Genomic DNA, 25,742 nt, shown 5'->3' with positions numbered 1-25,742 from the left:
TTCATTGATGCACGTGAGGAGCGAAGGCTAGTCCATCTTGTCCCATCACGCAGAAGAGCTATTGTAGCTCAAATTGCTGAAAAAGATAATGATGGACATGATAGAAATGTGTCAGAACACACATTGCATCGCAGTTTGCAGTGTATGGGGCTGCGTAGCCGAAGACCGGTCAGAGTGCCGTGAGTGTCAGAACTGGACAATGGAAAAATGCTACCTGGTCTGATGAATCATGTTTTCTTTTAGATGAGGTGGTTTTCAGGGTGTGTGTGTGTGCCTTGTTTAGCTGGGGAAGTGATTGCAGCAGGAAATACTATAAAAAGAAGACAGGTCAGCGGAGGCAGTGTTATCTTCCGGGCAATGTTCTGCTAGGAAACCTTGGGTCCTGGCTTTCATGTGGATGTTACTTTGACATGTACCAACTACCTAGAGATTATTGCAGACCAAGTACACCACTTTATGGCAATGGTGTTCCCTGATGGCAGGGCCACTTTCAACAGGATAATGCACCCTGCCACACTTGTCTTGATGCTAGATTCCACAGGACACATCCAGATGTCTTGTGGAGTCCATGCCTTAATGCATCAGAGCTGTTTTGGCAGGATGAGTGGGACCTACATGATATTAGGCTGATGGATTTAATGTTGTGGCTGATCAATGTAAGTATGTAAAGTAATGTTCCAAATACCTCCACATGTGTACATCTACTAATTACCTTATCTTTTGCAATTTGTCACGAGCTCATAGAATTCTGGGGCAGTGAGGTTGAATCTAAATCCGATATGTAACCTCTGTTTAGCCAAAATCATAAATAGCATAAATGTGATCATTTCTATGTATGTGTGTATGATAAATATCTGTGTGTTCACTAAAGGTTTGTCTGAAACAAAAAGCTGATAAACACTAGACCAGGGGCAGGTAACTTTGGCCCTCCTGATGTTGTGGACTACATGTACCTTGAGGCTTTGCCAGTATTATAGCTGTAAGAGAATTATGGGAGATGTAGTGCCTAACTTCTGGAGTGCCAAAGGCAGCCTACCCCTGAAGTAGACAGATTTTACATGCTGGAGTTCTACTATTAAATGTATTCCGATGAAAAGTAACAAGATATGTCGAGAAGAAGCAGAGGTGATAATACGGTGAATTATGTAGAAGTCTCTGTAAGTAAACTTTCAGAATATATTGTTTCAAATATCACAAACTTTATGAAACTGGAAGCGATACATTCTGCCTTTGTTGAATTATTGTTTAAATTAATATTGTATCCTAGAGAATGGGTAACTGATTGACCATTTAGCTAGCAAGAAAACATTTTTTGTTGTTGAATTTTTATACACGTGATTTAATAAGCTTTGTGTTTCGTGGTTTTTATTTTATTTTTTTCATTTATTTTTTTATATAGATCATCAGCCTCTCGCCTTCCGATGAGACCAATCATATGGAGTCTCCGTCCACATCTTGTGGCACAACCTCTGCTGACCCCCACTCCCTTAACACAAGAACCTCTAGTTTTGAAGCCTCTTTGCCTGAAATAACTAATCCACTGTTATCTGAAGATTCTAAGGTGAAGGAGTTTTGGTAGAGCTAAGGCTCTGTAAAAATTAAGCACTTCCTTCCAATTATTTTTCCATAATCTAAAATGAAAGCACTCTGGGGGATTATATGTGCTTAAACTAATATGATAACTGCTTAGCGGGTGAAAGTTCCGGGGGGATGTTGTCCCGTGGGTGTAATGAGAGCCATGCTAACATCTTTGGCATTGCATTACTCTGACCTTTAATTTGGGTAAAATCTGTAGAAATAGCTTGCTTTGATAAATCTACTTTATTTCACATGTATTCCTAGTAAAAAGAACCATAATTTTAAATCTCACTCTGAGTGGAGCTCTAATTCTAATTCGTACAGTGCCCCCTTACATTGCATTGCAGATCGGGTTAAGGTCGTAACAGTTGCCATTAAATATGCCAACATCTTAAAGAAAGAGATATAGTCACTAAATGTGGCAAATAATACAATATCTTCTGGAGACGATGTGAAATTTATGCAGATATTTAGTTTCATATGTGATTTTTACATATTTATATATTAACGTAATGTATTATTCGCATGCTTTGTACATACTGCAAATTAGCTTTAAATAATTTATGAAATATGAGTTGGCCAGGTGACTAGCAGTAGATACTATGCAGTCCGTCTGCACTAGTTGCAGTGTGAGTGTTTGACAGTAAAGCTGGTCTATAGGCAGTAAAAAAAATTACTCGTGCGAAGAAGTGATCAGCACTGGTGATCACATTATCACTAAACTATTGTTCACAATTTAATAATCCATTTATTATTCCATTTATTAATGCAGACATTTTATTTGAAGACCGACTTTTTTTTAGGCTCGTACTATGACGCACAGCTCATTACTGAAAAGGAATAATATATTTTATTGCAGTGTTTAGCATTATCACATAAACTTTCCCTTGGAATATCACACTCCCTGCTCCCCAGCGAATCTCTGTGAGATTCTTTGTAGCAAACGTTTGCTCGATCTGCTTTAATCTTTCATTTCATCAGTTGTTAAATGAGTTTGATGATAGACAAGTTTAAATGACAGGCTAATCTTGGCACTGCATCTCTTTGTGAGTTGCTCGCAAAGCATCATGGGAAATGCAGTTCTCAGTACTCTGAAGTGCCCAGATTAGCCACCGTTACTATAGTACATATCTACATACATGTGAAATATGGTTGCATGTAATTTAAATGGACTTCTTCTGCGTCTTGCCTGTTCCTCAGTCTGTGAAGTCTAACTTTCCTTTCAATGAGCGTGTTAACACGGGCACTTCTTGCATAATGTGAATTAATGTTGTGTGTGCGCATGTTAAACTGCAATCGACCCTGGTTGAAGGGTATTGGGCACTGGGCACAAAATGCTTCTATTATGATGTGGGCTGCATGATTTTTTTCCCCTCCTCTGTGGGAGACTATTGTGCCTCTTGCACATTCAAATCAATTTATGCCGTCTTTTTTTTTTGGCATTCTATCAGAATATTAAATTCTGACCACAGTATTTTGCTAGATTTGCACAAAAACTGCTCTATGCTGCTGTTTGAAAGGATTGGTGCATTGAAGACTCGATTCTTTCTTTATCAAAGGTTGGTCAAAGTTAATCAATATTTTTTTCCTGTTAATAAGCTCTTAGCAAACTGCAGTGTATATACCAGCACATCGCATCAGTGGCTATATTGTAAACATGGCACAAAGAGTCTTTTCTATACTCGCAATGACTATTTCTTTCCATTCACATAAATAATGCCCCTCTTTTCATGAATGTATATTTTATTTGGATGTAGCCTACGAACAGGAAGCGGCAACAGTTTGTCGTTCGCTGCTGTTAGAACTAAACTCCCACTATTCTTAGTCAGCCCCGGACTGTCTGCTAATCACGAGAGTTGCAATCTAACAGGAGTGGTGGGCAACTGTTACCCAGCATTATGCTTCAAACTAAATGCAAGCTGCGTGCTTTTAACATGTTTCCGTGAGCACCAGGATGTTTTTCACGTAATGTTTTAGGAATACCATTTTGCTGATGATGCAGTTCTTGGGTACACCGTTATAAATAAAGCATTATTAACCCTTTCATGACAGCGTGCCAGAACTGGTCTGATGCAATTTTTTTTTTTAATCTCTTGTTGTGAAAGGGTTAAGCAACACCATTGCTGTATTATGAATTAAGTTTATCTATGGATGTACATGGCACATGCATTTATACTTTAATGTCACAATTATTTTATTTATTGAATTGCACCAATTCTCGCTAAATTGACCAGGGGTTACAGGGGTTTAATTATCCTGGAGTTCATTTTGAAGCTTTAGCAAGATAGTTCTGTGGTCGGTCCTCCTTTTTAAATAAAAGGGTCGCAGGTTCGATTCCAAAATATCATGATCCCTTATAAAGCTAGTAAAACGAGTACCATTTGGTTGGATAATAACACAAAAACCCAGGATGAAGTGAAATATTAAATCTGTGGTTTCTGATATATTGGTTGCTGGGGATAGAGAATAATCCATTAGTTCTTTAACCCCTTAAGGACCAAACTTCTGGAATAAAGGGGAATCATGACATGTCATGTGTCCTTAAGGGGTTAAACCTGCCACATCGCTGTAAAGTTAAGTACGGTGCATTTGTTGGGATTTATGCAGTGACTTGTGGTGTATTGGCTTTTATTCAGCCTAAATTCTGCAGCCCGTTTCATCGCTCACTACAACTTGTCTGTCTACTAAATAAGTGGTATACCGTGAATAATTTAATGGACTTGTGAAAGCAGGCGTGTAATGCCAGACTCACGTAGTATGCTCCTGTTTAGGGCGATGTTGCTCTGGATGAAGATGATGCCACAGTACAGGAGGATGACTTGTCTGGCTCAATGAATGAAATGCCTGTAGTGTTTCACTGCAATGATGGGTTTAGCCTAGAAATGGCTGACGAAGAAAAAGATGACCATGCGCTGGAGCAGTATGCGTTAACAAGGTAGGAATGCAAAATTATTATTATTTGTAAAGTGCCTACAAATTCCGCAGCCTTGTACAACGGGTTGACTAAAAGACAAGTATTTGCAACAAAACGAGTTGGACGCACAGGAACAGAGGGTGTTGAGGCCCTGATCAAAGAAGCCTGCATTCTAGAAGGAGTGGGGTAAAGTGGCAGAAAAGGTAAAGGTGGGATGTATTTCGTGCTCGGGATAAAGTAGGTTACAGTAAAGGGTTAACTTATTGGATGGCACAGTTGCAGGAGAGGAAGCAGGGTGTGAGGAGGGAAAGCTATTTTTACAGTTAATTGATACGCTAACCTAAAGAATTGAGTTTTCAATGATCTTTTGAAGGAACTGAGAATGGGTGAGAGTCTAACTGAGCAGGGCAGGGTGTTTAATAGAAACGGCGCAGCCCTAGAGAAGTCCTGAAGATGGGCATCAGAGGTGCGAGTACGATGAGAAAATAGATGTAGATCTCCGGGAGAGCGTAGGGGCGAAGATTAGCAAGGATAGGTAGGTAGGAGCAGTGTTATGTAGAGATTGTAAGCAAGCACCAGAATTGTCAACTGAGCCCTAAATCTTATGGGAAGCCAGTGTAAGGACAGACAGAGGGGGAAGCATTGGATGTGTGGACGGACAGGAAGATAAGCCTTGCCCCCGCATTCATCAACTGAAACGTTTGTTTTATGAATTATCCTGTTTACTAAAGAATAACATATGTAAAGCATATATTAAGCAATAAAAAAAATATGTATATATATATACTGCATACATAATTATGCTGCATGTACATGTGTAGTACAAGTCTGTAAGGATTGCGACCTTCAGTATATATGGCCCCATAGACAATCACTGCAAATGTATGTGAACTTAAAGGAACACTATGGGTTCAGGTACACAAATGTGTATTCCTGACCCTATAGTGTTAAAACCACCATTCAGGTGGCTTGCACCTTCTCCCCCCCCCCCCCCCCTACAAAGTGTTCAAACTCACCATCTTTCCAGCATTGCGCAGGTTTGCCTGCGCTGCCTCCGCACCAGATCCGCCTCTTTGGCTGACATCATCAGAACTGACAATCTTAGCCAATCCAATGCTTTCCCACAGGAAAAGCATTTGATTGGCTAAATTCGTCAAGGAGGCAGGGCAGGGTCAAATGCCGGCCTTGTCATTCAACATCTCCTCCTAGAAATGCATTGATTCAATGCATCTCTATGGGGAAAGTTCAGTGTCTCCAAGCACAGTGTGGAGACGATAAACGTCAGTGCTGCACACTGTGCAGCAGTGACCCAGGAAGCACCTCTGGTAGCCATCAGAGGGGTGTCCCTAGGCTTTAATGTAAACACAGTATTTACAACAAAAAGCCTGCATGGAAAGGCTATAGACACCAGAAGAACTACATTAAGCTGTAGTTGTTCTGGTGACTATAGAGTCCCTTTAGACATTCACAGTCCTACCCAGTGATTAACAGAGCACTTGAAATGCTTTGAATAATCTGGCTGTGCTTGCGCTGAATAGCAAAAACTGCTACACACTTAATTATTATTTTGGGAATCTGAAATGTGTTTCTGATTATATTTCTTGTACTCTGTGTTCCATTATAAACATAGAGAAGACAGAACCAGCAGCACCAGTTTGGAAATGTCTGTGTAAATATAACATATTAATTTTGTCATCAGTCGGCATGACAGACGTTTTGCAGTTGTATTTATTTTTAACAAAAAAATTACAAAATCAATTTTAAATACTTATGTTCTAAAAAATTTGTATTAGTCCACTTACATTTTAATTTTTATATTTTTAAAAAGTAGGCCTGCTGGCCTTTAAATCTCAGTTTATTTAGTCTCCGATTACAATTTTGAACCCTCTAGTGTCTTTTTCTGAACGTCTTTATCTGTAATGATTTGCCAACTTAGACATCATGAGGATCTAGCTTGTGAAGGTTAGCAATTGTAGAATCAAGTTGTGGGTTTCGTTTTGCAGCTTTGGTGAAGGTGACCGAGCAACGCCACCACCTCCTTCTCCTTTCTTCTCTGCCATTTTGGCTGCATTTCAACCCACGGTTTGTGATGATGCAGAAGAAGCATGGCGCAGTCATATCAATCAGCTGATGTCCGACTCAGACGGGTCCTGTGCAGTGTACACATTTCATGTGTTCTCTTCCTTGTTTAAGGTATGGTTTTGTTCTGACCAGCGAGGCCTATGTTGTAGTTGTAGATTTCTTTATAGCACTGATTTGCTGGTGCATTCAACTAAACAGAAAGCGTAAAATAGTAGTGGTTACTTTATTAGTTGCGTTGCGTTGCCAGCTTTGACAAATATGGAGAAAGTGTACACTTGACACACAAAGCATGAAAACATGCACGTTGCAAAGATGTGTTGCCTCTCGTGGTGTTAAATAAGGTGTTGTTTTTCATGATCTAATTAGAAAAAGAAAGTTATTTAGTTTCAGTTAAAAAAAATAAAATAAAATAAACAATCTTGGATGAAAATTGCTTTAACGTAATCAGAATTGTTTAGGGGTGTTTTTATTTGTTCATTAGTTAACTCTATGAGAAGTAGATGGAGTTTGTCGGTCTCTGAGCAGAGCTAATTTATCTTGCAGAGTATCCAGAAACGGTTCTGTTTCCTCACCTGTGACGCAGCCGGTTACCTTGGAGACAGCCTTCGAGGGATTGGGTCAAAATTTGTGAGCACGTCACAGATGCTAACTCTTTGTTCAGAGTGCCCCACTCTCTTTGTAGATGCTGAAACTGTGAGTATGCCGTCTGTTAATAGGGAAGGCTTGTAAATAATATAACCCATGTTTCATATCGGAAAATTAAAACTTGGCAGCCGTGTTACCACCGATAAAGATGGCTGCTCGGTGAATAAGCTGCTGCCTTTAAGCCAGCATTTCTGTTCAAACAGATATCCTTTACAATCATATTTCGAATCCCACTGAACTTAAGTGCTGCTGCTAATAATAACGCTGGATGTGTTACGGAGCCCTTATAAAATGTCATTCTCAGTCAACGTTTCTGTTATTTCACTCTTCTCAGTTGTTTCCTTACGCCATGTCATCTGAGGGAAATATGGCTACATGCCCAAAAACTTAGATTCCCCCAGATATTGTAGAACTACACGCCCATGATGTATGCCTTTAGAACAGGGGGTGCCCAAAAGGTAGATCCCCTGATGTTTTAAAACTACAACTCCCATGATGCTCTGCCTGCCTTTAGAATGACAAAGCGTCATGGAAGCTGTCGCTTTAAACCACCTGGGGATCGACCTTATGGGCGCCCCTGCTTTAGAATGTCTTTAAATGACAAGGCATCATGGAAGTTGTAGTTTTAAAACCATCTGGGGATCTACCTTTTGAACACCCCTGCTCTAGACAGTAATTAACATTTTAATCTAACTGTATTTATGGACAGAGTGTAAATCTATATAATGATTATATTTAGATAGGAAGTTACCGTATATCAAGTTGGATCTTAAATATAGTTTTTAATGATTTTTTTTTTTTTTTTGTAGCTGTTGTCTTGTGGGCTTCTGGAAAAGTTAAAGTTCAGTGTCTTGGAACTACAGGAATATTTGGACACGTACAACAACAGGAAGGAAGCAACTGTATCCGTGAGTACTTAACTTTCTGTAAATTGGCACTAGCATGCCTGTTAAATCATGTATTAGGATGGAAGAGCAGAATTAAGAATTGAATAATTTATATTTGAACTTATCCATTTAGTGCTCTTACTAGTTGACGTTGAAGGCTCTGTTTGTACTGGTGTATCAATAAAGGATATATTCATTAAATCCCCAATAAGCTTGAATATGCCACACGGGACACTGTTAGTGCCATGTGATTAGTACAGTTATTTTGTTTGATGCGTAGAAACTTCCTGCTGGCCTGTAAATAGGTTAAAACAGAAGAGGAAATTATACATGTGAATAAAATATTGAAAATTACCTATAACTTGTGTTAACAGTTTTTTGTGTGAGGGGCAAATAAGGCCGTAAAGGAAATAAAAAAGGGGGGAATAAGTCGGTTGTGGTGTGCCGGAACCGACGTCGTGGTAGGCCTGTAATAAAAGAGGGCCCACCCATGAGGTGTAATGAAAAGAATAAATAAAGGGAGTGGAGGGTGGGAACATGCGAATTGCCGAAAAACGAACGGGACTGAGGAAGATGAGGAGGGGGTTTAAGTAGGTAACATGCCCCTCCCACAACTGCAGGCCAAGCCTTCACATTTATGAAATGCTTTGTTTTGGTCATGGCAATCCAGGGTACACATTGCAATGGAGGAGAAATAAAAAAATAATGCTAGGTTTAATTAAAGAAGGGGGATAGATCTTATAACGAATGACAGGGGGTCAAGAAAAAGGCACTTTGCTCCAGTATAAATGTTTGTTTTTCTACGTTAAATTGTATTTTTGCAGACCTCACAAACACTTATATTTTGGAAATTACAGATCGCCTTTAACATTTTATATTCCTATATGTGTTGGTGTCAGTGGGGTTATAACACATTTTTTACAGTTTCCATCCCATGAGTGCTAATGGGTTTGCCCTATCCCTGCGTGTGCTGATGAATTTGCTGTATCCCTGCGTGTGCTGATGAATTTGCTGTATCCCTGCGTGTGCTGATGAATTTGCAGTATCCCTGCGTGTGCTGATGAATTTGCGGTATCCCTGCGTGTGCTGATGAATTTGCTGTATGCCTGCATGTGCTGATGAATTTGCAGTATCCCTCGGTGTGCTGATGAATTTGCTGTATCCCTGCGTGTGCTGATGAATTTGCAGTATTCCTGCGTGTGCTGATGAATTTGCAGTATCCCTGTGTGTGCTGATGAATTTGCGGTATCCCTGCGTGTGCTGATGAATTTGCAGTATCCCTGCGTGTGCTGATGAATTTGCTGTATCCCTGCGTGTGCTGATGAATTTGCTGTATCCCTGCGTGTGCTGATGAATTTGCTGTATCCCTGCGTGTGCTGATGAATTTGCAGTATCCCTGCGTGTGCTGATGAATTTGCTGTATGCCTGCGTGTGCTGATGAATTTGCAGTATCCCTGCGTGTGCTGATGAATTTGCTGTATCCCTGCGTGTGCTGATGAATTTGCTGTATCCCTGCGTGTGCTGATGAATTTGCTGTATGCCTTGCGTGTGCTGATGAATTTGCTGTATGCCTGCGTGTGCTGATGAATTTGCTGTATGCCTGCGTGTGCTGATGAATTTGCAGTATCCCTCGGTGTGCTGATGAAATTGCAGTATCCCTGCGAGTGCTCATAGATTTTTCAGTACAAAGCATTTTTAGTTCATGAGTTAAACACATATCTAGACATATATAATTGCTGTTCTTTTTTTTTATTTATTTTTATTCTGCTCATTTGAACTGTAACATTATAAAATATTTTTTGTAACTTTTTTTATTGTATTTTTTTAGTGGCTAAAAAACTGTAAATCAACATTTGCTGGGGGCTCAAAAGATGGAGTAATCACCTGTCAACCTGGGGATTCAGAAGAGAAAGTAAGTCATTGCTCACAAAGTTTTGTAGTTGAATGCAACTGATAGATGAACTGTCTTTTAAATGCTATGGTAGAAATAAAAAAAATAAACTATTAGACTGTCTTACGTGATTACAGCAGCCTTTGTTAGATTTCCTAGTATACAGGAAAACTGCACATAAAAGCCTAACTGCATGTTACTTTCATATTCCCGGATTTCATTTGTATATTCTAACCAGGCAACACATCCACAATGTTATTGGAGGCTTCCCACTGGACATGTTGTGTCATGACACCTTGTTTATTATGAGTATCTTTGAAAGGTTCCAGTAACTGTGTCACAGTGAGAGTAGAGGAGTGAAAGCTGTTTGCCCTTTGATTTATATTTTACTGTGTTTTTAATCCAATAGATAAGGAAACATTTACTAGTGCAGGTGTGTCCTAATACTATTCTGTTTGCTTTTTAAATACAAATTATGATACTTACATGTTGGCAAACTATACTTTTCAAAAATAAGTGGTGACAAAAGACAGGGCAGTCATTGGACGCACACAATGGATGAAGGATTTGTAATACACAGGAGTGTATGCCGCATCCATAGAAATTAATGTGGCATGGACGTTTGTATCCTACAACACTTTACAACATCCTCCCATTCCATGCATTAAATATAAAAATTGTAGGTGGCATATTCTTGTACAAACCTACCGAATAGTACCTGATAGAAAAAGGCCTCCGACGATGTAATTGTGTAGTGTAGTTGGAAGGCATTGTAATGACACAAATTGTTCTTTCCTTTTTGGGTGTACATTAATGAAATCAGTGTCACCTGATTCTGTTTACGCTAAAGTCAGGATGTGCTTGACGTAACAAGTTGCATCAGATTCCGTCAAGATTGTACGTATATCATAACTTGTTAAGATAGTCTTGGCATGTGTGAGCCAATGGCGCCTTTGCTTGCAGCCTTAACCCCACTGCTTTTGTTTATTTCTTTTATTGTTTGTTGATGGTTTTTATATTTTTTTTCTTTTTTACATAATTAACTTACTTAAAATTAAGCAGACAAAGCAGACTCAGTCGTGTTATATTTACTATGAAAATGGTTGATCGCTAAAGTTATAGCAGTAAAAAGTGGCGAGCTGGATTGGGGACCGAAAAAGTGAGGCACTCGAGTCTCTCCTGTCTGTGCTTAATTTTAGTTTTATGTCCATTTGGCTAACTGTGTCTGTACTTACCATACGATATAATGAGCATATAGCTGATCAACAAAGTACTGTACATAATGTTAGTACCTCTCTTTACTTGTCACTTCAATATTCATTATAAGGGCAAAATTAGCAAAAAGGGATATTCGGATCAAGAAAATGAATCTGCTATGGTCATTTAAAGAGACCCTATAAGCAGCATACACAACGTTAGCCTAATGCGGTAGTTTTGGTGTATAGATGACGCACTTGCAGACTAACTGCACTGTTCTCTGCCATTTAGGAGTTAAATCACTTTTGCAGCCCTACCAAAGCTTCCCCTGCATTTAACTTACCGTCCTCTACACATTTCCTGTAAAGAGAGATCTAATGTTCCTTTATTGTACAGTTTGTTTAATAAACAAACTGTTAATAGCCTGCTACAGCCTGTACGAGCCTCATATGTGTGATTAAAGATAAATTAGCAGAGATAAAAACATCTAAACTAAACACACTGTGCTGTCAAATCTGATTAAAAATTAAACTTTTTTTTTTTTTTAATGTAGATATGAGTCACAGCCAGGGGAGGTGTGGCTAGGGCTGCATATACAGAAACAAAAGTGATTTAACTCCTAAATGGCAGAGAATTTAGCAGTGAGACTGCAGGGGCATGATTTATACACCAAAACATCTTCACTAAACTAAAGTTGTTTTGGTGACTATAGTTTCCCTTTAATTAGATGTTCAGTATTATCCTTTTCAGTTACATAATACTGTGAATGACTGATTTTTACAGATTGATTCATGTTGTTGCATGTGGAAGGAACATTCACAGTGTAACAATACAAGCTTGATTTCAATCTGATACCTGTTGGGTTCAGAACCTGGTGATATGTATTTCCTGATTTTAACATTTTGATACCTTGGCTAGAGTAATGTGAGATCTGTACACTAGGCAATTACAGAGCCGGATTAGCCACTTGGCAACCCAGGCTTCTTATTCTGTAAGCCTGCAAGCATCACATATTATCAACGAAGGCCCTGGGTAATGCACGTCCGTCTTTTTAACCTATCCTTCACCTTACATCTTATGTGTTGATACATGGATGAGATGATCAGTTCAGTACTCCACCGTCTATCCTATGAAATCATAGTGTCACATGGAAAACTACTGTTTAGAAATGCTTTCATTCAACAAAGCTGCCTACTGACACTGGATGTCCTCACACTCGTAGGGCTGCAAAGTAAATAACACAGCACATTTCTGTGCATTTCTGCCTTCTGACATTAGGCCAGATTAAGTCAGCCTAATTTCAGTTTCCAGTGGCCAAGTGATTAAACAAATTTTTTTTTTTTAATTTTAAAGATCTATTTTGCACATAAGTCTTAACTATTTTTATATATTACATTGTCTGTGAGTTCCACAAAATTGTTAAAGGGTCAACCTTAACTTGTAAAAGACAAGTTAAAAGGTATGTAAACAGCTGTACTTTAGTTAAGTGGTTATGGTGTATAGATCATACCACTGCAGTCTCACTCTCTATTCTATGCCATTTAGGAGTTAAATCACTGTGTTTATGTCTATGCGGCCCTAGCCACGCTTCCCCTGGCTGTGACTGACACAGCATACATGCCTAGTGTTAATTCTGTACAAATATTACATCTGTTGTCTTCCCGTACTGCGTGCTGGCAGCAGACATAATCAGCTTCTACCGTTGCAGGCAGCGCTGAGATTTAAAAGCTTGTAAGACCCCTCTCTGCCTACCTACAATCTATAAAATTTGTCTTTTTATTTATTTATTAAATTCCCCCCACTCCTTGACTCAGAGTGCGCAATGCTCTCTGGGCCTGGAGATAAGTCGAATCAAATGCTTCTTTATGAGAAGCATTTGATTGGACCCCTGAGATGAGAACTTTGCCCAGTGCTGAATTCAGGGTAACTTTATACTTATTTTACAGGGTTTTTATTTTAAATAAGGGGTGTAAGGAACAAGTTACTAATACCCAATTGGCCATTTTAAGTCATAAAAAAAAAAAGTTAAAAAGGGTTAGACTAACCTTTTAAACTAACGTTGTTTTGGTGGTTAGTGTCCCTTTAACAATACAATTACTTCATCAAAATAAGAATTCAGAGGGTAAAGAATTTTAGAGAATTTTTATTTATACGTTATTGAGGGGTTTAACAGTCTAATGGTGTATAGTATTAAACGGAAACCTGTGGGGTTTAGTTTGACCCCTTTGAAATTCAGTATGATGCCCTTAGATTCAAACATGGATGGATCACGTGTGAAAATGATTTAACCGAACACTGCCAGACCAGATCCCCTAATGTAGATACTTCACTTATAAACTAATGACGTGTCCCACTTTTCTTCACTTTGGTAAGAAGTAGTTTTGCCCTCCTTACTATTTTACCATTAAGATACATTATCAATATCCTGTATTGTATCACAAGTTACAAGTAAGCCGGGGTGATAGCCATGTCCTGAGCCACATAGCCTGCTTTACATTTTATATATTAGTGCGCTCTACAAGTCTACACATAGAGCAGATCACATATATAATATGGCATTATCTATGCTAGAGCAGAATTCAGCGTGTGTTCTGTTAATTAAATTTGTTTACAGTATAATTTATGCCGTAGACTGTTGATTCTCAACCCAAGCTCCTGAATCTCCAATGGGTCATAATTTAGAAATGACCTCATTCTATTCCTACGGGGATGGGACGTAGCCAGATTGTTGTGAGAGTCGAGAATGTTTGCTAGAGAGCAGGGGTAGCTTAAAATATGTGTGAAGCATTTCTGTGCACACCGGTCATCAAATGAAATGATTTACATAGTAATTGCTGAGCTGTTAAGCACTGGTGTAATAAGATAAAACATATTGGAAAAGTCCCACAAACCAACCTTTGCTTTTCTTAATTTCTTTCCTTTTTTTTTGGACACATTTTTACTAGAAAACATTTCCTGTAGCAGGATTTTCTATCACCGTTTTTTCTTTTATTACAGCTTGTGTGACTGCCCTGCATGCTTTAGGTACATTGATATCTTTTCAACCTCGATAAGGATGAAAAATGAGCACTGGCACTGCTTAAAGTGAATGTTACTGAGCTATTCTGTACTGCATGCCTCAAACTAACTCTGTCCCTCCCTCTTCTCTCCTCTTACTCCACGCTCTCCGAGTAGCAAATGGAATGTCTTGCAGTAAGTCTTGGATCTTTTCTTGTCTTCCTATCTTGTACTCAACTAGCTAATTCATTCTCATCCACACGGACTGATGGCTAACCTTTAGGATAATATATGTACTGTCTTTTGCAGTGATGCTAGCCATGAACTAAGGCATTCACACTCTACTACAGTGATCGCTTACCATGGATGTTTGTCAACAATTTTTCTTTCAATGCTCTTCCAGCCCAAAAGCGTGTAAGGTGTAGTTCATAAACATTCGCTGTGCCATTCACTGTTCTACATCGTTCGTCCTATTAAATTTGGCTTTGGTTTCTGCTAACAGGTCTAAAATGTTTGTTCTAACATTTCTATGATTACATTGTGTGAAGTGTTAAATTATTTTACCAATTATCTTTGAAATTCATTAAAATCGGAATTATTCGTCCTAAATGGATAGTGTAAACACAGTAAAATTATTTCCACAATATTTTAGCAGAATTAATATATCTAGATTTCTGTAGCTACAAATTCCTATCTTCTAAACAAAATAAAAAAAATAAAAAATCAGATGCTTTTGAAAAATAGTTTATTACATTGTGGTAACAATGTTTTGTTGAATAGTAAGAGTGTTCACATGCAAATGTGTGCCAATCGCTCACTATCAGCAAATCCATTTTAGATAAAAAAAAACAAAAACAAAAAAAACGCATTGGATTGTTTAGTTTAGTATTTGGTTGGCATAATGAAATATATTGTAAAATTAATAACGTGTATTACGATGGATATTGGGAAGATATTTTTATTAACTGACAGTGTGATTAATACCAAGACCAAATACTTTTCTCGTTGAGTTTTAATGGAAAACGTACAAGTGGCTCTTATTATTATTATTATTATTATATAAAGTTTCCTTTATTCGGCAACTGTCACCGGTTGGTTATGTTATTAATTTGATGTTGAAGTTGGTAAAGCCTATGCTCACTGTAACACTGGTTTTTGACAGGGGCCCACGTTACATACATGGCAATAGCTTAAAGGGACACTATAGTCACCTGAACAACTTCAGCTTAATGAGGTTGTTTAGGTGAGTGCTACAGCTACCCGGAGCCTTTTTCTTGTAAGCACTGTATTTTCTGAGAAAATGCAGTGTTTACATTGGAAGCTTGGAACACCTCTTGTTGCAGTCAATCAGACGGCCACCAGAGGGACTTCCGAGTTCAGAGGCCCTAAAAAGGCCTCTCGTCCGATGCATTCTGGGTGAATGCATCAGACGGGCTATCAGCACACAAAGCACTGTGAACGCGCTTTGTGTGCTGACAGCCTGTCAGCACTGCTGTGGGCGTGGCTTCAGCTGACAGCTGAAGCCCGAACCCACAGGGATGCTGTCTGGCCACAATAGTGGTTGAAGGGGGGGGGGGGACGGACCTACTCTCCTCCCCCCGGCCCCCACCCCTGAGCGGTGAGTGGGGGCCCTAAAAATAAGGGTGGCACATACTGCCCCCCCGGCCCCCACCCCTGTGCGGCCGGTGGGGGCACTAAAATTATCAATAAGGGGGGACCTATTGTCCCCCCCCGGCCCCCACCCCTGTGCGGTGGGTGGGGGCCTTAAAATAAAAAATAAGGGGGGGACATACTGGCCCCCCCCCCCGGCCCCCACCCCTGTGCGGCGGGTGGGGGCCCTAAAATTCACAATAAGGGGGGGACCTACTGTCCCCCCCCGGCCCCCACCCCTGTGCGGCGGGTGGGGGCCCTAAAATTCACAATAAGGGGGGGGACCTACTGCCCCCCCCCCCGGCCCCCACCCCTGAGCGGTGGGTGGGGGCCCTAAAATTCACAATAGGGGGGGGACCTACTGTCCCCCCCCGGCCCCCACCCCTGTGCGGCGGGTGGGGGCCCTAAAATTCACAATAAGGGGGGGACCTACTGTCCCCCCCCGGCCCCCACCCCTGTGCGGCGGGTGGGGGCCCTAAAATTCACAATAAGGGGGGGGACCTACTGCCCCCCCCCCCGGCCCCCACCCCTGAGCGGTGGGTGGGGGCCCTAAAATTCACAATAGGGGGGGGACCTACTGTCCCCCCCCGGCCCCCACCCCTGTGCGGCGGGTGGGGGCCCTAAATACAAAGGGGGTGGGGACCCTAGTTAACCCCCCCCCCCCCCCACAAAAAAAAAAACTTATCTCCCTACCTACCCCCCTCACCCTAAAAATAATGAGGGGGGACCATTAACTAAAAACCTGTAAAAAAAATGAGATAAAATCAACTTACCATTTGATGTTTTCTTTCTTCTAAAATCTTCTTTCTTCAGCCCCAAAAAAGGCCAAATAAAAATCCATAATAACCGACGCAATAAAAAAAAAAAAAAAAAAAACCCGAGCGCAAAAAAAATAATCCATCTTCACCCATGGAGGGCTCCGCGCAGACTGAGCTCCGCAGGGCGGGGGAAGGCTTATAAAGCCTTGCCCCGCCCTGCAATTAGGCTAAGAACACTCTGATTGGTGGGTTTAAGCCAATCAGAGTGCTCTTTGTCATTTTACAAGCGTGGGAAAGTTCTTTGGAATTTTCCCACGCTTGTAAAATGACACAGAGCAATGTGATTGGATGGCTTGAAATCCATCCAATCACAGTGCTCTTTGTCATTTTACAAGCGTGGGAAAGTTCTTTGGAATTTTCCCACGCTTGTAAAATGACACAGAGCACTGTGATTGGATGGATTTCAAGCCATCCAATCACATTGCTCTGTGTCATTTTACAAGCGTGGGAAAATTCCAAAGAACTTTCCCACGCTTGTAAAATGACACAGAGCACTGTGATTGGATGGCTTGAAATCCATCCAATCACAGTGCTCTGTGTCATTTTACAAGCGTGGGAAAATTCCAAAGAACTTTCCCACGCTTGTAAAATGACAAAGAGCACTCTGATTGGCTTAAACCCACCAATCAGAGTGTTCTTAGCCTAATTGCAGGGCGGGGCAAGGCTTTATAAGCCTTCCCCCGCCCTGCGGAGCTCAGTCTGCGCGGAGCCCTCCATGGGTGAAGATGGATTATTTTTTTTTGCGCTCGTTTTTTTTTTTTTTTTTTTTTTAATTGCGTCGGTTATTATGGATTTTTATTTGGCCTTTTTTGGGGCTGAAGAAAGAAGATTTTAGAAGAAAGAAAACATCGAATGGTAAGTTGATTTTATCTCATTTTTTTACAGGTTTTTAGTTAATGGTCCCCCCTCATTATTTTTAGGGTGAGGGGGGTAGGTAGGGAGATATTTTTTTTTGGGGGGGGGAGGGTTAACTAGGGTCCCCCCCCCCCTTTGTATTTAGGGCCCCCACCCACCGCTCAGGGGTGGGGGCCGGGGGGGGACAATAGGTCCCCCCCCCTTATTGATAATTTTAGGGCCCCCACCCGCCGCTCAGGGGTGGGGGCCGGGGGGGGGACAGTAGGTCCCCCCCCTTATTGATCATTTTAGGGCCCCCACCCGCCGCTCAGGGGTGGGGGCCGGGGGGGGGACAGTAGGTCCCCCTCCTTATTGATAATTGTAGGGCCCCCACCCGCCGCTCAGGGGTGGGGGCCGGGGGGGGACAGTAGGTCCCCCCCTCATTGATAATTTTAGGGCCCCCACCCGCCGCACAGGGGTGGGGGCCGGGGGGGGACAGTAGGTCCCCCCCTCATTGATAATTTTAGGGCCCCCACCCGCCGCACAGGGGTGGGGGCCGGGGGGGGGACAGTAGGTCCCCCCCTCATTTATAATTTTAGGGCCCCCACCCGCCGCACAGGGCGGGTGGGGGCCCTAAATTATTATTGATAATTTTAGAAAGCGAGCTGAGCTGTCAGTCAGACAGCTCAGCTCGCGAACGCGCATTCCGCGCACATGCGCGGTAAAGCGCTCAGGTTCTTCATAGGGCGGCATTCAATGCCGCTCTATGAAGAACGCGATTGGTCCAGCGCGAAGCCGTCCCATTGGGCCCCGCGATTTCGTCATTTTGACGAAAAAGGGGGCGCGGCCTAGCGGGGAGCTCGGCGCTGGAACGGAGGTAAGTTTTTAATATAAAAACACCGATTTTTTTTTTTTTAATGAATGAAAGTTCATATAAAAGCAAGAAGGAAGGCTGGGGGACCTGTCTTTCTTGCTTTTATATGGTGACTATAGAGTCCCTTTAATGACCCTTTTTTTTTTTTAAATACAATTTATTTTTTATTTTTGCAGTGCATAAAGATATTACAACACACGTGGGGTACCCCAACGGCAATCCTCACGCTTATTTTCATTGATTATAACGGAGGGGTATGAAAGATTACATGCACATTTTTTAAATAATAAGATATTGAAGTAGCTCATAGTAATACGTGTAGAGTGAAGCTAGACATATATATCTTAACGTGAAACCAGCGCTTAGAGAGCAAACTTGCGGACATCAATACAATAATACAACATTTTTGGCAGACTGAGTATAGCCAAGAGGACTAAGTAGTTGCATGGTATGAGCGTTTATGCCTTTCGGGAATGTCGTGACATTAGAGCAAGAGTGTTTGACAACGAGACTAGCTCGATATGAGATATGTTGTGTGTATCAGGAGCTTGGTTGGCGTGTGCAATTGTGTTCTGTTAGTGACAGGGTGGTTTAAAGTGTGGTCGTGTGTTAGAGACAAGTGATAAGTATAACACTATATAGCCGGTCTGGAGTGTATGGGCTATGCCAGTAGAAGCTCACATAATTACATGTCCAGTTTCGTTTGGGAGTGCTTATCCGTCCATCTGGAACTTTGGGTGAAGGGTGCCTTGAGCCTGAATTGGAGCAGTCCCGGGTAAGTGGGTCCTCATGTCCATTTAAAGTGTGCGGTGGTTCTGTGTGGAAAGCACCTTGGGCATAAGGGTGCGAGTGTGTGGCTGTCTCATTCATCCGACTCCCTCCGCTGGGAAGCCGCTGGTGTCTGCTGGTGGTCTATGTAGGGCCTCAACTGAGCAGGTGTAGGGAAGGGTGGCCCTCCAGCCCCAGGCTGATAAACAGGCCTGCATCACTGTGCCACTAACTCGGTGACTGCTGGAGTCCGAGTTTCTTCCTTGCATGGGAGTGCCGGGGGGCCTGGTGGTCTGCTGCCGTATACGGTGCTTGAGCCTCCGCCGCTGTGGAAGATGCTTCCGGGCATTAGCCCAGGTGGGCTATGGAGAGTAGGGGTGCATGGATGCGTAGTTGCTGCGCCTGAGGGTATGCTCCCCGCTGATTGCGCCCTTGCTCACTGGCACGTGCCTGTACCCGCTGGTCGAGTTTCTCCCAGAATCGGAAGAAGATTTCCTCAAGGCGTTGCAGGGAGTAAGCGGCAGTTCCTTGATGGGGTCTGTGGCTTGGAGGCAGGCTCTGAGTGTGTGGTGAGTTGACAGCCGCCATCTTGGACGCGCCACGAGGTCAGGCATTTGGGTGCTCTGTGTGAGTCTGGTGTCTCGATCTGTGTGGTTTGCTCTCCTCTGCCGTTCTTTGTGGAGTCCGGGATAACCCCCACCAGACGGGGAGGGGGGAGAGGGTGAGTTTGAGGATCCAGTCGCTGAACTTGTACCCGGAGAGCGACCGTCTCTCCGTGGCTTTGTCTCTGGTAGGCCGCAAGCCTCAGTGTGTCTGGTTGGCTGTGCTGGCGCTTGAGAGAGGCACCATTTGATGCAGCAGCCTCACCTGGTTACTGTTGTCGTGGCCTGCGGCTCGAACGTCTTGATTTTGGGGTATATTACCACGATTTTAGTCCCCAGACATGGGAGCTCTTGCCGAGCACGTCTGGGCTGTGTGGTTGCTTAGCTCCGCCCTTAAATACAAATTTTTAAATACATTTTTTTCAATAATATATAACACAAAAGAATTCAACAAAACAGCTTTGTTAGGTTTTAATCAGTGTCAGATAGGTCTTCATAACATTTGGGAATGTGCTGTTACAGTGGCCAGTTGCCCGGTGGTCTGTTCCAACCACTGATGACCAACTGAAACAGTACTGGAATCTAATTTTGGGCCTCAGCTCAGGTTATAAGAATCACTAGTTTAGTGAAGAGTTGGAAAATATTGAACAATTCATATATCAGCTGTGGGGGCAAATAAGCTATGAATCTGTCATTGAGCAGGAATGGAATGTAGTACCTAATACAAACAGAGCAAAATTCTGCTCTAGAATATTGGTTTTCATGTCCAGTCAGCGTCCTCGCAAGTGGGGCTACCTCCAAAATGGTTTGACAGAACTCAGCCCGATAGTCTCATGCCATCTATAATAAACTGTAGTGGTCATGGTGCTTTGTGTTCTTTTAATGCACAATCATATGCAGCCTTCAGCCTTTTCTTTACATGTTAATGACTTCTCTTTGGCACTGCAGCTTTTACCGGTGGCTGGTTAGCTAAGCTTTATGGGAAATGTAGTTCATAACAGCTGCAGTGTCAAAAGGTAACATTTCTACTAAAAAAGTATGAACGCAAAAAAAAAACAACAAACAACTTGACCAATGTGTGTAATGTGTGTAAGCAGCTAAACAGCAATTTATGCTTTTCCTGATGAAAATCATGTGATGTTTGGAGGGTGTGTGAAGAAAAGCAAATTGTTGGCTAGAAAGTCTACAAGAGTTTTCTTTCTTCTCTCAAATTCCTTTTCCCACAGTGTCACGTGCGTTTGTGTCTGGAATGCCGACAGCTGTCTGACGTTTTCAGAGCTAAGAGGAAGGCAACATATGTTTTGCTAGCAATATAGCACTAGTATATATTATCACGTTCTTTTACATTGTTCGGTATATGAACCTTTTTCAGTCGGTGTATAGTTTGTTTAGAATGTCTAGTTCTTTTCCTTCAAACCCCTGAAACCCTTAACAGTATTGTACAAATGATGTGCTAACATAAAAACAGTGTAGCATCAATAAATATTTAAAATAATAATTCCAAATTATATTCTGCCTTAGCCTTTAAAAGGTATCTTCCATGTGTATATATATATAAATTGGTTGCCCCCTTGTTTAACATATTGCACATTCTAGCTAAGTGGTTTTTAACGTCAGTTAAAGGTTCGGTCCCAAAACTGGGTGCCAGTTCCAACATAATGCTTCCCATGACATTTGATAGGGCTTCTCATTACTCGTTTCTAGCTACAATTTTGTTTGTCTCATCCATCCATTGTACAGCACTACGGAATAGGTTGGCGCTTTAACAATGATTAGCCCCAGACAGCTGCCCGCAGTAGATTAATTGTTGCAGCTACACGTTCCATATTGCAATGGAGACCATTCTGGATTCCAAGGAAAGACTCGTCACATAATTCATAGTACATAGCTTCTGTCACGGAGATAAATCTATTATTTGGAGAATACATCACTAAGCTAATTCCATGTATGTGATTTGGGTCTCTGTAGAGAATAAAAAAACTGAAAACAATACTTATGAACTACTGTCCTGGTTAAGCACTGGGAGTATGTTATAAGTATATGGTATATTATAAGTAAATTAATGTGATACAATGTGACACACACTACAGTGCTACTTTGGGTTCTGTTATTGAAATTTCTCAGTAAAAGTCTACAAACACAATGTGATACCCACTTACTTACCACCCAAAGGGATAGTACTTCAAACCCCTACGGCACTTCGGCTTTATGGGAATTGCAGTCCAACAACATACTAGAGAGCCAGCGTTTGACAATCCTTGTGATTAAACAGACATAGAAAAAAAATAGTTGTGTATACTGTATATAGATTCCGATCATGTATGTATACAGTGCTGACAAATTACGCCATGCTGAAAGCAACAAGTAATATGTATAATTACAAAAACAACTTAAAGCAGATTGTTACAGGAATAGGTTCTGAAACCCCAGCATGCAAGCAGAGAATTCAAAACAAATGCATAAGTGAGACAGGAGCTTTGTAGTAGAATAAACCATATGTTACATTGCGGGTATTGTGAGCATATGAGCATATCGGTGTTCATTTCTTTAAAAGAAACTCTGTATTTAATTTATTTTTATTTTATTTCTTTTTTAAGTCCACTGTTTCTGTGTATTTGTTTAGATAAATGCCCCCCCCCCCCACCCCCTTATTATAACAAAAAATAAACAAAATATAACTAATAAAAATCTAAATATCTCCAGCGCCGAGACAAACACCCCACTGCAGTCTGACCCTCCTACTGTAAACATGTGACTCTTGTCCGATCCTTACTGCAGCAGTTCTGTGCAATCTGCTGATCCAATGCTTTCTACAGAGGTACACAGGATGCACACACAGTGCTCAGAGTGGGAATACTTGGAATCTAAGGAATTGCAAATTGTGAACAGGGCCTTTTTTTTTTTACATGTCTGCTGGAGCACTATTTATACCACTTCATTAATATGAAGCAATTTTGTTGCTTAGACTGTCCCTTTAAAGTGATTGTCCCATTAATTCTTGTCATTCATCTCTCTCCTTGTCAGGCTTTGCATGATAGATTATAAATAACTGTACATGACAAAGCAGTCTCTTAAACCGCCTTGAGAATAAAATGCTGTCTGGTTAAGGTGGATGTATAATCCAGGTCTAGTAACAATTTGTTGTAGAAGACTCAATACACGGATACACTTTATAGTAAATCTGTTGGTCACAAACATTTCCTATACCTGCTGGCTTTCCCAACCCCTGACCTCATTAAGTCTCATGTAAGCACCACGAGGCTCTAGAACGAGCTGTTATGCTGTTTTCTGGTATTCTTGTGCTGTTTACATTACAAATATCCACTGTGTATATTTTATACATAATCATCGCTCCCAAGCACCTTACTATGAAAGAAAGCATTATCACCTAGCTAGCCTAGTAACACATTCTCGCCTCGGGTGAAGAGAGGTCAAAAATGTATAAGGTCGCCATTTTGGAGAAACTGCTCCCAGAACCGTCTTCAGGCATCCTAATGTGTTATCTGAGGATTTTTTCCTTAATTTAAAGATGGATAAAACGGCAATTTATTATAGCACATCATCACATGCCATGCTATTGTAATCAAATACACAATGGCTTCAAATAATTTTTATTTTATAAAGTGCAATTTCTGGTTATTTTCCTATTTAGGTGTATGTAATATCGCATTTATTGATTGGATTTCTTCTAATTATTTTCCAGCAATTGGAGCTCTGTCAAAGATTGTATAAGCTTCACTTCCAACTGCTACTGCTTTTTCAGTCTTATTGTAAACTAATTGGACAGGTCCACGAAGTAAGCTCCATGCCTGAGGTATGTCAGACTTATTTATATAGCATGAATACGGTTTTATCAAAGCTATTCTTATTGCACAGTTATTGCGTTATATACAGTATGGATCCTGGGTAAAAAAACGTCCGTACTGTCGATTACGTCCTACAAATCAATAGGATCCTGTCTTTTTATCAATGATCGTGTTGATATAACTAACAAAATACAGTTATTGAATTTCATCATTAAAAAAATGTTGATTTTATTTTGCGACGAATAACTTTATTCTCAGATTTTACATACAAGTTCAATGATTACAAAGTATGAGGTTAAATTAGCGTGTTTACATTGTAAAATTAAAATAAACATTATATATTAAACCTTAGCGCACAAACAGCATGGTTAAATATTATTTACAGTGAAACTGACTAAACTGGAAAAATACATATTTTTAATCAAGAATTTAACAATAGAAGGGGGGGGGGAGAGAAACCCCAAAATTCTAACTATTAAGAAATTACTAAATTTCAGACCAGTGGCCAAGCGTCAGAGATATTGGAGACTCGTATTTAGAACATAGCATGAAAGTGGCACTGTTATTAAAATAGTTTGTGTACCATCCTATATTTTTATAGCACAGAAGTCAAAAAGTGAGCAATAGCCTAAATTTCAAGTTGAACAAATGCTGAAAATGCCCTCTAAAACAACTGATCTAAATAGGACAACTGTTAATGTGACTATGTGATCAGGCATGACTTTATTTTATTCAGACCTCCGATTTCTTGCTGTCTACATCAGTATTTATAACAAGCAGAGAACATGATGTTCCTGCAGACCTCTAACAATTGGCTTACTTGTGTAATGATCAATTGCAATAAATCTGCATAATTTAATTTGTGTTTTATGTTGTGTTGTAGTTGCTTAATATGTCAAGAGAACTCAATGAACTGAAGAAGAACCTCAAGGAGGCAACAGTATATATAGCAACTGAGTCTCTCACTTCAGATCCTCCTCCCTACGAAGCAAGTTTTAGCTCCACAGAGTTCGCCATACAGTCTATGCTGGAGTGTTTGAAGAACAATGAGCTTGGCAGAGCGTTACGACAAATTCGGCACTGCAGGTGAGCTTACTCTGTTCCAACTACACGAGCTGTTACAGACAGGGATCAGGGAAACCCATCATTTGTATACTCACGAGCGGTTCAGTAGATTTCCTGATAAATAAATGATGAGTTGACAACTTCTTGCTAGAAAAAAAAAAAAACTAAATTATGAAAGCATCGTAGTAGGGTTGGCTGCCTTGGCTTTAATTTTGCAAATCAGATGTCAACTCAACACTACTCAATTTTAACTGAATAAACCGCATCGTATTGACTAAAGAGGTGAGAAGACTTCAGTAAATGTTCTGGTGAATGGTGAGCGATTCTCCAGAATAGTTGAAGACTTGAGATACAATAAGTATAATTATTACCAAGAAGTAACACCTGTATGGATTTACAAAGTTACATTTTCCTTTAAATTAAATCCTCTCAATGGAAATATTAGAACAAAGTAATGGAACAATGGTTATATGTTTGTGCGGCGATTTAAATGATGGAAGGAATAAAAGCATGAATCATATTCTCACTTTCTCTCTATATGATACAGGAAAGAGAGAATTAATACATTATGATGAACCGTGTATTATGGAAAAAAAATACCAACACAAGGTTTTGGGACATCCTAATAAACCACGACCCAAATGTTCCTTTCGTGTTAGTGTAACACCAGAACATTTCATTTCCAGTCTGACCGAGCTTTGTCACATTGGCAGCATCTTCTATTTGATATTGATATGCCTGCAGAGAAGCTGGAGAGACACATTTTGTCGTTTCGCTCTCCTCAGCTCCTGTCCCACCATACCTTTTACTGAGATGGCTGAATTAAAATAGGAAATAGCAGCTGACGCACCTAGAAATTAAGCCCCACTCATTTCTGGCAGACAGGGACATGTATTACTCTGCACTGCTCCTGGCCCCCTCTGTACTGCTCAGTGTCTGCTAAATTAAGGAGATTATTGCACTGATGGCATTACCACCATACTCTGTAAAACGAAAATATAATCTACCAATTGAAATGAAGGGCCAATCGTGTGATAACATTTCCAATAGAGTTCTATTTTGTATAGTTACATGTTTCCTGTATGCATTTATTGGATGGGTAGGTAAGAGTGAAGGCTATGAAAACTTCCAAAA

At 40.8% G+C, this 25,742-nt stretch overlaps 2 protein-coding genes across 12 annotated transcripts in view; one reads left to right on the top strand and one right to left on the bottom strand.

Moving 5' to 3' along the window:
• The window catches only part of LOC134571246 (uncharacterized), a 516,374-nt gene that overhangs the window by 363,523 nt on the left and 127,109 nt on the right, over positions 1 to 25,742 (bottom strand). The gene's annotated exons all lie outside the window — the stretch shown is intronic.
• The window catches only part of FRY (FRY microtubule binding protein), a 434,727-nt gene that overhangs the window by 406,927 nt on the left and 2,058 nt on the right, over positions 1 to 25,742 (top strand). For 8 of the 11 annotated variants that reach the window (XM_063429398.1, XM_063429404.1, XM_063429371.1 and 5 more), the window contains 9 exons: positions 1,400 to 1,561; positions 4,350 to 4,513; positions 6,496 to 6,685; positions 7,118 to 7,267; positions 8,029 to 8,127; positions 9,935 to 10,018; positions 14,369 to 14,386; positions 23,441 to 23,551; positions 24,427 to 24,629. In XM_063429398.1, the coding sequence (XP_063285468.1) occupies positions 1,400 to 1,561; positions 4,350 to 4,513; positions 6,496 to 6,685; positions 7,118 to 7,267; positions 8,029 to 8,127; positions 9,935 to 10,018; positions 14,369 to 14,386; positions 23,441 to 23,551; positions 24,427 to 24,629 (1,181 nt within the window). The remainder of the gene's footprint in view (positions 1 to 1,399; positions 1,562 to 4,349; positions 4,514 to 6,495; positions 6,686 to 7,117; positions 7,268 to 8,028; positions 8,128 to 9,934; positions 10,019 to 14,368; positions 14,387 to 23,440; positions 23,552 to 24,426; positions 24,630 to 25,742) is intronic. The other 3 variants (XM_063429361.1, XM_063429353.1, XM_063429391.1) reach the window with 1 other exon arrangement.

The sequence above is a fragment of the Pelobates fuscus genome, chromosome 1 (genome assembly GCF_036172605.1).
Source record: "Pelobates fuscus isolate aPelFus1 chromosome 1, aPelFus1.pri, whole genome shotgun sequence".
Classification (NCBI taxonomy): domain Eukaryota; kingdom Metazoa; phylum Chordata; class Amphibia; order Anura; family Pelobatidae; genus Pelobates; species Pelobates fuscus.
This window is presented reverse-complemented; position numbering and strand designations above follow the sequence as displayed.